Source organism: Ciona intestinalis, chromosome 2 (assembly GCF_000224145.3).
Source record: "Ciona intestinalis chromosome 2, KH, whole genome shotgun sequence".
Classification (NCBI taxonomy): Eukaryota; Metazoa; Chordata; class Ascidiacea; order Phlebobranchia; family Cionidae; genus Ciona; species Ciona intestinalis.
In genome coordinates, this window is record NC_020167.2 from 1,342,344 (window position 1) to 1,353,763 (window position 11,420).

At 35.9% G+C, this 11,420-nt stretch overlaps 3 protein-coding genes across 3 annotated transcripts; 1 reads left to right on the top strand and 2 right to left on the bottom strand.

Moving 5' to 3' along the window:
- Nucleotides 1–2,504: 2,504 nt before the first annotated feature.
- LOC100177138 (vesicle transport protein USE1-like) lies at nt 2,505–4,905 on the bottom strand. Its single transcript, XM_002122286.4, has 8 exons — nt 4,715–4,905; nt 4,580–4,632; nt 4,404–4,482; nt 4,245–4,332; nt 3,878–3,945; nt 3,611–3,657; nt 3,207–3,342; nt 2,505–2,897 (listed from the first exon to the last, which is right to left on the bottom strand). Exons 1-8 carry the CDS (start codon nt 4,817–4,819, stop codon nt 2,715–2,717), a joined length of 759 nt encoding a protein of 252 aa, XP_002122322.1. The 5' UTR covers nt 4,820–4,905; the 3' UTR covers nt 2,505–2,714.
- Nucleotides 4,902–6,307, bottom strand: LOC100177140 (ubiquitin recognition factor in ER-associated degradation protein 1-like). Its single transcript, XM_002122213.5, has one exon. The coding sequence runs from the start codon at nt 6,248–6,250 to the stop codon at nt 5,303–5,305; it is 948 nt and encodes a 315-aa protein (XP_002122249.1). The 5' UTR covers nt 6,251–6,307; the 3' UTR covers nt 4,902–5,302.
- A 295-nt stretch (nt 6,308–6,602) lies between these two features.
- Nucleotides 6,603–9,219, top strand: LOC100179475 (UBX domain-containing protein 1). The gene is made up of 7 exons (XM_002121963.4): nt 6,603–6,778; nt 7,309–7,448; nt 7,770–7,863; nt 8,073–8,192; nt 8,348–8,591; nt 8,722–8,905; nt 8,965–9,219. Exons 1-7 carry the CDS (start codon nt 6,729–6,731, stop codon nt 9,009–9,011), a joined length of 879 nt encoding a protein of 292 aa, XP_002121999.1. The 5' UTR covers nt 6,603–6,728; the 3' UTR covers nt 9,012–9,219.
- Nucleotides 9,220–11,420: the final 2,201 nt, after the last annotated feature.

The window sequence follows — 11,420 nt, forward strand, 5'->3', positions numbered from 1 at the left end:
ACTGCATTGCTCTGATAGGACAATAGTCTGTTGTCGGTCGTCTAAATTCCTTCGCTTTTCAAGTCTAAACAGTTATCTACCTATATAGCTCTGACCGTGAGTCTCAGTTTATAAGTTTGTGACTATAGTTAGTATAACATTTGCGAAAAGAGACTATAAACTGCAAATTCAAAACTTTATCGAAAAATAATATCCATACAAAACTATTCCGGCGAACATTATTCGATCTATAGGCACTGCTCCCGGAGCCCCGCTGGTCGAACAGACAGTCTTGGCTTTTTGCGACCCCATTAAATATCCTACAAACGTCTTGGCGGAACAGACTTTATGAGGTTAATATTTTTTCTTCGCCATTTTTACATTCGCCGGGCATTTTTCGCCTTTGTTTAAACAGTTGAATGACGGCGTTTGAATTTCGTGTTGCTAATTTCAGAACACAATTGAAAACCATTGGTAGCTTAAGGGAGTCGATTTGACTATTTGCTTAATACAAATGAACTTTTCAGTGTCAATGTTGTAATAGAATGCTCAGTGTGAGATTATGTGTAATTTGTATGTTTTACAAGTAACTCGCGTTATTTGGTCTCTTCGTACATTTGGTTGTAAAACTTGAGTCATGATAGCTTTGGAGAAGCATGTGCTGAAAATGACTGTATATAATATTTGTTTTTTACGGCAGTTTGTGATCGTAACGATGAATTTACTTTGTGTATACCAATCAGAGAAATGACTCGTACACTGCCTTTCTGAAAGGGCGATATCAGAGCGCCAAAGCGCTACATGTGTTTTATTAATCATGTTAATCATCGCCGCCAGATGTCCCCGTTGTAGACATTTTATTTGTGTTAAAAATATTTTTGTCTGTGAAGACGTAAGAAGCCTATAATCATGTCTACATTTGGTTGTCGAGACAAACACTAGCGGTTGAACGGGTTACACCGGATGGTCACGTTTTTGATCTAAAAACCATGTTTCCGAAGCTTATGTAAGCCTAAATCGTCACGAACTTGAGATCTCGTTATTAATTCACGCCAATTGTAGACGCCTTGCGTCGACTGTAACGTACGTCTGCCGAGGATTAAGTATATCCTCAATAATGAGCGCGTAACAGCATGTGAACACCGGGACGTACGGATCGACCAGGTGCCATAATGGATAGACAATAGAGCTGAAATATAGTTGGAAAATTGACCCCAAGGTATTCAGTTAAACAAGCACGTTCAAGGTATGGAAATGCCGTAATGGGAAGCACGGTGGATGAATGAGAAGATCCCGACTCACTTGGAACAAATGCTGCGTATTGTAGTCCGCCGACGTTGACGTAATATTGAAACCGATTATGTGGTTTTGGAATACATTAGGAGACGACGAGCGACAAAAGACGGCGCGCGAACTAGCAATTGTGACGTCACGGGTTGCGACTTGGGTCGCGTGCTATGATTGGCGTGGACCTTTCACTTGACATGTGCAGTTCACGCTATGGAAGGGTTATGATGCTTGTAAGTGCCCTAGTGACGTCTTGCTTGCTGCTGCGGTTGCATGGTGAATTACTAATGTACAATAGCGGCGAAGAATGGCAAACTTTCTGACGTATATTTTAGCTGGCTTTAAAACATCGAAGCCCATTCTGAAAATCTTCCATTTGGGTGCTGGAATTCTGACCACTTTAAAAAATCAACGCTCTTCTGTGGTCTTTGTCTGTAGCATAATGTACCACAACAATAAACCGCGAACGGATTTTCCCACGATTTAGTAGAAAGTCAGTCACGAATGACACTGGATTCCTGCCACAGAACCCACGACCCATGTCCCGTGCTTGCTTCTACGTCAATTGTAGGAAAGGGTGACCTATGTAAACGAACAAGGCGACATTGTTGGTAGGTTTCGTAACTGTCGTAGTGAATATGTCGGTTTGCATAACACAGTGGTATTAATCACGACCCAAAACGACGTTAGGTTATAGTTGTTGTTTCAATCGAACTGACGACAAAGCACTTACTTTATACCTTAGGGGTGCTTTCAATCTTGAACGGAAACTAAAAGCTAACCATTGTTCATTGCGTCGTTTGTGGATGACGAATGGTCTTAAAGCTGAAAAATATCTCTCGCGAGATGGTTTTACAATTCATCATCCGTGCCTGTCATTCGGGCAAAATGCTGGAGTGATTTGCACTCTCACTTTGGTCGCATAGTTGCTGTCTATTCATTGCCGATCGGCTGTGGCATCAAAGACAAGAAATCGACATGAGACATAATAACTCTCCACGCAGAAAGCGACCCGTGTTACAACCCACAACAACAGCAGGAAATTCGGATTTCAGCAAACTCGGCAGTTTGAAAACTTCCCACGTCCAGAAGAAAAACATAAACAACACCAGGATCAAAGAGCCAGTACACCGGATGGTGTTGAAAAACAAATAATAACGCGTGTGAGTTGAAAAAAAAAACAGTCGCAAAGAATGCACTGGGGTCCCAGGCAGGATTGTATAATACAAAACACTTAGTTCATCTTCTTTCACATTTTATTCGTCATAGCGAACCCACCAATATCAGATAACCAAATAAACCAATACAAAACATAGATCCACGCAAAGAGAATTTGTAACTAAATAGAGAAGTTTTATTGCACAAAACCAGAGCTTGAATTGCATTTTGTAAAAACCTTCACTGTACAAACAAAGATGAACATCCATCGCTTCCTCTTACACCAGCATTCATCTAGGTTTTGGGAAGAAACGAATAAAAACGATCATCGTAAAGAAAGTGGCGCAAACAATTGCGAGTGATATCCACAGCCACCAGTTGGTGCCCTTGCGCAAGTGAGCTTCCAGACGACTGGACTCGTGTTGTAGTTGACTAATATTAGAGTCAGCATTCTTTGCCGATTGTTGCATGACCTGTGGAAAAAAACATTGCTTATGTATATTTGTTCAACCTTTTATATTAACTCCAGCTAATCCAACGTTGTGTTTTTATAATGTTTTTATATTTACTCCAGCTAATCCAACGTTTGCTAACGTGTTCTGAATTAATGAAAAATTTAAGCTTTTAAGGCGATGTCTTTTTATTAAAAAATTAGGTTTTGCTTATTTAAAACAAAATATTGCTCCAAACTTTAATTATAACTTTTGTTCCAAAATTACAAAATCACTTGAGCAACAAACAGTGATATTATATAACAGACACCTGTCACACATGGCAAATACCTTTGTATCTTCTCTAATGATGTTTCCTGACACAGTAATGTTATGCCGTAGGTTCCTTGTGAGTGAAATTATTTCTTCTGCTATGTTTTCATGAACCTGCTCATGATGTTCCAACTCTTCATCTACATTTCTTATCCTAGGAAAAGTCAAGTTACTTGCAAGATTTTATTTAACTTTTGGGGAACTGTAGAACCAGTATATATAGTGGGGTGAGGAAAGATGGGACACCTTTTCATTCTATTTTCCCATATTATTTAAAAGTAAACAAAGAACGCTCAAAGAATTATAAAACCGTATCCTTACCACTCCCATGGAACGTTATTAAAGGTGTCCCGTCTTCCCCCATCCCATTAAATATTTAGTTACAATATTAGGAAAACTACTTTGAAGCTTCAATATCTTACTTTCTCTTTCGAAGGTTGTTCTGATCTGAATTTGTACTATCATCACTCTGAAATGGCATGGTTTGTTTAGTAATATATATTCTTTAATGTAAGTTTTTGATATTAGCTAAAACACACAGCCAACCTTTATACTTGGAAAGTGTTCAGTCTTAGTTTAGAAGTAAGTTTGTCTAGTCATGTTTAGTCGCAGTTTAGAAGTATGTTTGTCATCTTATTAATTTATATCACTCCTTATGAATCTTACACACTAACATCACCACATATTACCTTGCTGAAGAGTTCTTTCTTCATTTGAGATCGATATTGAATTGCTGCATTTTGCTTGATCTGTTTACCTGTTTTACAAAAACAGGATAAAGAACATAGTAGGGTGGAAATTTGTTTAAAAATATTTATCAAATCGTATCCTTACGACTCCCATAGACCATTGTTAATTTTTAAAACATGATCAGGATATTTGGGTATTCTGGGCTAAAGGTGTTCCATCTTCCCCCACCCTGTTATATATTACAGCGATACAGTTTATATTTCAAGATATTTTTATAACAAATTGTCAACAATGGCACTTATAATTGTACAACAGAGAACAGACATGCTTGTGGGTAATTAACAACTACATGAACATAATATTTACCAGTTGGAGAAGCTACAAGACTTGGTATTGTTTGTTTGTCCGATGGAATCAGCATTTGGTTGGCGAATGCTTTTTCTGCAGCAGTAGACTAAACGCAAGTGGAATCAGGTATTGTATAAAGTTATTTCTAAAATTTAATCGCTGCAATTTATATCTTACTAAGGTCTTGGTGCTCAGAAAATCCTTCAGAAAAGCAATTTTTTTGCTGTATTCTTTTAACGTTTCTTCACTTGGTTTTCTTTATTTGAGGAACAAGAAAGTCAGTTTTAAAGCATTTTAGCATTAGTAAAACAAGCTGTATGGTGTGCATTAGACATAGAATTGCATATTTTTACCTTTGTGTTTCCTTTTGTAGATCTTCCAGGTAAGTTTCCAGGCACTCCACATACTGCAACAATAAAACAAAACATGACACATTAATCTATTGAAGCAATTTAGATAAATAATTTTTTTAACAATATTAACTGTACCTGTTCCAACCTCCAGTCACCTTTCACATTCTCAGCAGCTTTTACTTCGCATCGGGCAAGCAAACGAATCAAGTTGATCTCAGTCTTGCTTCTCAGTGCAGGCATGGTGGGCAGGTAACTATATTTGCATGTTAAATCTACCCTTAATACTGGTGTTCTACAATGACAGTAAAAAACTTGAAGACAAGTATGGTAACCTGTAAATTTTAATACAGGAAATAAGAATCCAGAGTATTTGTAAATAAAACTGTGACATTATGTCAATTTTAGGAAACTAAGAGAGTTAACAAACTATGAAGATAACCACTTAGAACCAGCCATAAGATATAAGCAACTGTTGAAACACAAACATATAGGCAATATTGCAACAAAACACAGAATTTGTACATTTAAAAATGAATTGGAAACTAACTAACCGCTATGTATTTAGATACATTAAAGTACGTTGTTTTTAACCTTAATATACCCATGTTAACATGGTTAAGTGTGTAGATTGCACACCTACTGTTTATTCCATACATGCAGAAGGGTGAATATATAAATTATAGAACTTTCAGGATTTATTCAGTACATATATATTTAAAATATTTAATTGTTTTTGCTTTTCTTTTTTCTTATCTTTTGTCCGGTGCCACTAAAGACTGCAAAATCATTTGACGTATCAGTGTCAGCTGTTTGCTTTTTTGGTTCATTATTACGAATAAAAGTCAATTGTCCAAACTTCCACTTATAATTTGGAACACCACGTTCGATGTTGCTCACATCAATCTCAACTTTCTTCTGCCTCGTCCTTTTCTTCTTCCCATCCAAGCGATTCCCAGTTCCTTCAAATGCAGAGAAGCCACTTGTCTCTTTCATGTACTCCTCTATTGCTTTTTTCATATCTGGTGTCCCAACTATCATATCAGACTCCACCTGTTTTGGCTTTGGTACTGGTGGCTCATAACCAACGGGAGCATCAAACTCCAAACTGATATCACACTCAATGATGCAAACAGCATTCTGGGGCCGAACCTCCTGCACACAAAGTTCATACTGTCGACTATTGTACTGGATTGCAATCATGTCCGATTTAGTCAAACAAGCAAAGTTACGAAGTGCATTTTCCAGTACAGCTTTTGGATTGGAAATATCATGAAAGTCAGTGGATTGTGGTTGAAAGCGAGCGTATGTGGCGACTGGTAAAGTGCAATTTTCCAGCTGAACAAGATCTCCTTCTCCAAGGAGTAAGTTCTGCATCATCCAATAAGGAAGATAAATGACTCCCTCTTCTGCAACAAACTCGAGCACACCACAATGAGTTGATCTACCCTTGGGTGAGTTGGTAAGCTTAAACAACATTGGATAAGAGATATTTAACCGACTCAGTTGATCAAGAGCTGAAGGCGGCATAATAATCTTACCCCCTTTTTGTATATCTTTACTTTTTTGATCAGACAGTGCCCCAAAGCTGCTGGAGTAACATCTGTAGCCATTACTGAAGGTATTGGGCCGTCTGGCCCCCATGTTGAACTCATTTAGAAAGTCTTGCAACATAGTAGTTATACCTTTATTTAACTTAGGTGCTTAATTATTTAACAGCTATTGTATAATTTATCTAAAACCGACACAACAAGAAAAGATAAAGTTTTAAGTCAATCGGACTTACGGCCACGTCAATTATTAAACAATGGAAAATTCCTCACAGTCACACGTATTATGTACAAAAATCTACAAAAGGCACACGGTCGTTTTTAATAGATTATAATATAAACAATAGCAATGGTAATATTAAAAGCCTTATATAGAAACCTCTGTAATGTCTTCTTTGTAGTTACTACGAATATATAACTTCCCTTCGCCATGACTTAATTTTCTCTTAAAACAATAAAAGTGTTGTTTCTATGTAGATAGGTTATTTGCGCTTTAGGGAATTTTATCTACCATATGTACGTATGTTTTGTTTTGCAAGCCCCCAAAGGCCGTGAGAAAAATACAAGTAGGTGTTTTTTAACATATCTGACCAATATAAACAATGTCAGGAGTCGAAACACTTGTGGAAATGGGTTTCTTACGAAACAGAGCGTAAGTAACATGCTTAGAAAATGTTTTGTGTAAATGTTTTAACAATAAACCTTACGGGGGGGTCGGGGGCAATTTTTGTGGTGAAAGTACAGGAGTTGTAACGTGTGTATAAATGCGGTGACACAAAACAACGAAACCTGCTTTGTTTTTTACTTCTTGTTTGCTTTTTTGTGGTACTGTGTTTCTGCAAATAAAACCCCCAACCTCTGACCAATTGCTAAATCTGTAACATAGAAATACACATTCCATTACCTAAGAAAATAATTTAACATTAGTTTTATTCATGATGGCCTGTGTGAAGAATATTTTGACACAGCTTGTTTTATTATAAATACCAACTGTACAAAATTGTACAGCTGGTATTAAGGAGACATAAGAAACATGTGGAGATCAGAATTTGTACAGGTATATTATTACCAATCTTCCACGCTTTCGTTCGCAAAAAAACAAAATGCCACCTTTTTTACATAATCACAATTTTCTTATTTTACCTATAACTCATCCGTATTCCGTACAATAACATATTCCAGGGAAAAGGCTTGGTTAAAAATGGGAGATCGTGGAGTTCAAGCAGCAATGGAGTGGTTGTTGGAGCATAATGAAGATCCTGACATCGATGAACCGTATCAACCTCCTCAGGGCCGCACTCTTACATCAGAAAACGAGTCAAGTAATAATAATCAGCATCATAGACAATATAATATTTTGATTTTAACGAAATTTCAAGTGACATTGAAAAAACACAGTTTAACTAGTGGCTGCACTGGTTGGCATATAGTTTGTATTAATCCACTGTAAAATTTGTCTGTTGTAAAGGACTTGTATTTTAGGCATTATTTTAATTAAGACTTATGAGATCCATAGTTTTTTTCATCAACGTTTTAAACAAACTGTTTTATTAATATTTACAGTATAAAATGTATAACCCCTTTTCCCTACAGATGGCTGCAACATTCTTGTTTTATAAACTAATAAATTTTAACAAACCCAGGTACTTCCTTGGACACACAGCCCTCAAGTCAAGGAGATGTTGCTGAAGCTAAACCAGTTTTAACAGAAGAAGAAAGGGAGGAAAGATTGAAACAGTAATCTTAATGTTTTATATTTTTATAACAACAGAAGCTTCTTTTCTATGTTAATTTCAAATAACTGTTCTATCTAAACTGCTACTTTGTCTCAAGTCATAGATTGATAATTGTTGGCGATCCATAATCTGTACAGTGAAGTATTACTTATGTAAATTGAATGTTTTGATTTTATATGGTGTTAACTTATTTTACTCACTTCTGATTAGAATTCAAGAGAAAATAAAGCAGCGTAGGCAGGAGTCTGAAGCTGAAGAGAAGAAACGACAAATTGAAGCTGAAATTCAGCGTCGGAAAAGTGGTCAAGATATCAGCAAAATTAAAGCAGAGTCCGTGTTTTATTTTTTTATATTTGCATTTAAATTAATGTCATTTTCAGTAGTTTGTCTATTAAACATTGGTTTTCTATTATATTTGATTCCGTTGAGGCCCTTAAAGGTATAGTTTGTAAAATTGTATGTACTATGTAACATATGTATCATAGCATACAATGGAAAGAAGCACAAAAACAAGCCGAAGCAAGAAAAAGAGAGAAAAGAGAAGACATGATTGCACGACAGCGAGTAAAGGAGCAAATTGCGATGGATCGTGCTGAAAAGCTAGCTCGAGAAGAAAAGGAGAAACAGGAAAGAATGCAAGCATCACCTGGTGTGTCTGCATCAAATACAGCCACTGCTGCTACTTCTGTAACTTCTATCAAAAAGGAACACACTCACGCAAGGTTACAGGTAATTTGTGTTAAAAATTTGTGACAAACTTGTGTTAAGAATTTTTTTATGAAACACAAAATAAAGTTTTTACTTTTAACTTTATTTAAAATCTACGCAGCTGAAATAACATTGTTGCCAATTTGTTAAGATACGTCTACCTAATGGAGGTACTCTTGTGGAAAAATTCTCGGCAAAAGAACAATTGTCTGCTGTAAAGTTATACATTGAATTAAACCGGAAAGATGGGGATGTTACTCCTTTCATGTTAATAACAGCATTCCCAAAGAAACGTTTTACTGAGGAAGAAATGAACATGTCCCTTGAAAGTCTTGGTAAGTTGTTTATATTAATAGATTGCACTCAGTTTCTAAGTTTTTCTTGTTTTATTCAGATTTGGCGCCATCAGCTGTGTTAACTGTGGTTAATAAAGTTCAATAATAAACTTTATCACATTTTGTACAAAGTTCAGCTACACATATGTTACTTCAATATATAATAAGGAGATTTTCTTTTTAATTGAAAAAGCTATGTTACTTGTGAATTAAACTACAGAATATAAGAGATTTTTTTTAATATTAGACAGTACTAAACTTACTATAAATGTGTTTCGAAAAATTTATTAAACTTAATTGGATGTTTACAAGTATGTGTGGCTTCCCCATTAAATGTTTTTAATACAGGAAGCACTTACTTTCACTTGACTGCTGGTCAGGGGTGTATCCAGGAATTTAAAAAAAGGGGGTGGGCAAGTTTTTGCTTAGAAAATGGATGCGTATAAAACATACCGTGCTCGATAAAAACATACCCTGACTGACATAAATAATAACTCACATGGCAGGAACGTGTAAGATTAGTTTTAAACTACAATAATATAACTTCTTTACTATTTTTAGGAGGAGGGGTTCTAATTTTACAAAAAAATAAATTTAACTTTTTTTAAATTTAAAGGTGGGAGTCTGTGGGTGATTATCTTTTTTGTGTTTTTTATCCCTTTTTTTATGGGTGTCTGATAATTTGGACAACCCATTATAGACCACTAGGTTGAAGCAATTGTTGTTAAGTGACTTGCTCAAGGGCTGGACACATGGACCCATAATGGTAGCAGTGGGGTGCCTTGAATCTATTACCTCTGGATTACAGGTAGGTGCGTGAACCACTTTGCCACGGCGCCGGCCGATTGCTGAATTTACACCTATGCCAACTTTTATGAATGTAGACGGGACAGATATAGTGCATAGAACTGCATTTCACACAATGCTTCATTATTTGTTATAGTATCCACAATACTAATGTAGGTGTGCAGTTGAGTAAAAATTGGGCAATAAGCTAATATACAAAAACTTTTAAACAGTGTAAAGTATTCTTTGTCAAATCAGTGTTTTTTTTAGTTACAAATCAATTGTATTGCACTGGTCTGATTTTAATAAGCCTTCAAAATTCTCTCCAATAGGTTTATTTGACATATAACAGAAGTGGCGTCGATTTTATAAAAATGTAGGGTTGTGAGGTTAAAACGTGTTAGCTGGAAGTCGGTTTGTAAAGCACGTAAAATCATGAGTTGTAGTAAAAGTGTTAATTATTACTATACTAATTAGTTTAAGACGTGCTTACTAACTAGATTTTGATCTCCTGTTTTTTTGTTATTTTCCACGTTGCGTTTAAACTGATATTTGGTTCGGCATCACTCTTTTCCTGTTTATTCGTCGAACAGTTGTTCTTGTTGTTGTTTTTTTCGTGACTTTTTCCGCACTTATATCTTAATTCTAGTATTTTCTTGATTGAAAACAAATCATAATATATATTTATAATTTTTAGACTCAATTTTCAGATTTAAAACCGCACGATGAGCGATTAATTAACGATTACTTTCCTCATGCACTTTACATAGCGGAAACACTGTCTGTTTTTTTGGCGGGGAACGACGGCACGTGTTGTATCCACAGAACGATTCGACTGAATCAAACTATTAGCATTTAAGTGGGGACGAGTAAATGCACTACTCTTATACCGTATTATTATTAATCGTAATTGAAACATTATTTTTAATTCAACATTATATGATTAATATTAACTTCTAACATTACCTAATTACTGCGTGATTACAGTTTGTCAAAATTCACGAAAACGTTTTTAAGCGATGACAGCGTTAACTATTGTAAATTTACAGTAATCACATGGTACAGGAGTTGTACAAAGCGTTTTTACACATATTCTTTACCAATCACTCAATCCTCATACGTCATAGGTTTCATTAGTTATAATACATTTATAAATACATTCTGCCTTCTGCTCCACAGTCACCAATGGCGACTAGAACCCGTTTTGTTGGTTACTTCAGATTTGTTTTTGATCGAGCCCAGTCGACCGTTGTAGTAAAAGGATTAATTAATATAGCAGGGTGGGGGTAGATGGGACAGCTCGTAGATGGGACAGCTTTTCATTTTGTTTTCTCTTTTCATTTGGTAGTAAACAATGAACATTTAATGAATTATAAAACTGTATCTTCACGACTTCCACAGACCGTTGTTAATTGTTTAAAACACGATCAGGCTATTTGGATATTATGTGTTAAAGGTGTCCCATCTTCCCGACTCTACTATCTTATGCTAATTAGTTTAAAACGTGCTCATTCATTAGATCTTTGATCTCTTTTAGTGTTGAAAAGTCTAAAAACATGGGTAATTTTAATTTGTTTGCAGCATGGCGCCCTCTATAACAGGCCTGGACACCGTCGGCGCCTCTCTCGAAACTGGAGGCGGATGGTTTTGCAGCGCTTGTATGAATTGTAGACAATTTTGATGAGTTATTTGACGAATTATCGCATTAGATAGTATTTGCTCGTGTTTT

Excerpts from the sequence above, each read along its gene's own strand:
- LOC100177138 (XM_002122286.4), bottom strand. The coding sequence starts at position 4,819 with ATGCCTGCACTGAGAAGCAAGACTGAGATCAACTTGATTCGTTTGCTT. Across the intron at positions 4,483-4,579 it reads CTACAAAAGGAAACACAAAG|AAAACCAAGTGAAGAAACGT; the intron begins GTAAAAATATGC and ends CCTCAAATAAAG. Across the intron at positions 3,946-4,244 it reads TCTTGTAGCTTCTCCAACTG|GTAAACAGATCAAGCAAAAT; the intron begins GTAAATATTATG and ends TTTGTAAAACAG.
- LOC100177140 (XM_002122213.5), bottom strand. The coding sequence starts at position 6,250 with ATGTTGCAAGACTTTCTAAATGAGTTCAACATGGGGGCCAGACGGCCC.
- LOC100179475 (XM_002121963.4), top strand. The coding sequence starts at position 6,729 with ATGTCAGGAGTCGAAACACTTGTGGAAATGGGTTTCTTACGAAACAGA. Across the intron at positions 6,779-7,308 it reads GGTTTCTTACGAAACAGAGC|GGAAAAGGCTTGGTTAAAAA; the intron begins GTAAGTAACATG and ends AACATATTCCAG. Across the intron at positions 8,906-8,964 it reads CATGTCCCTTGAAAGTCTTG|ATTTGGCGCCATCAGCTGTG; the intron begins GTAAGTTGTTTA and ends TGTTTTATTCAG.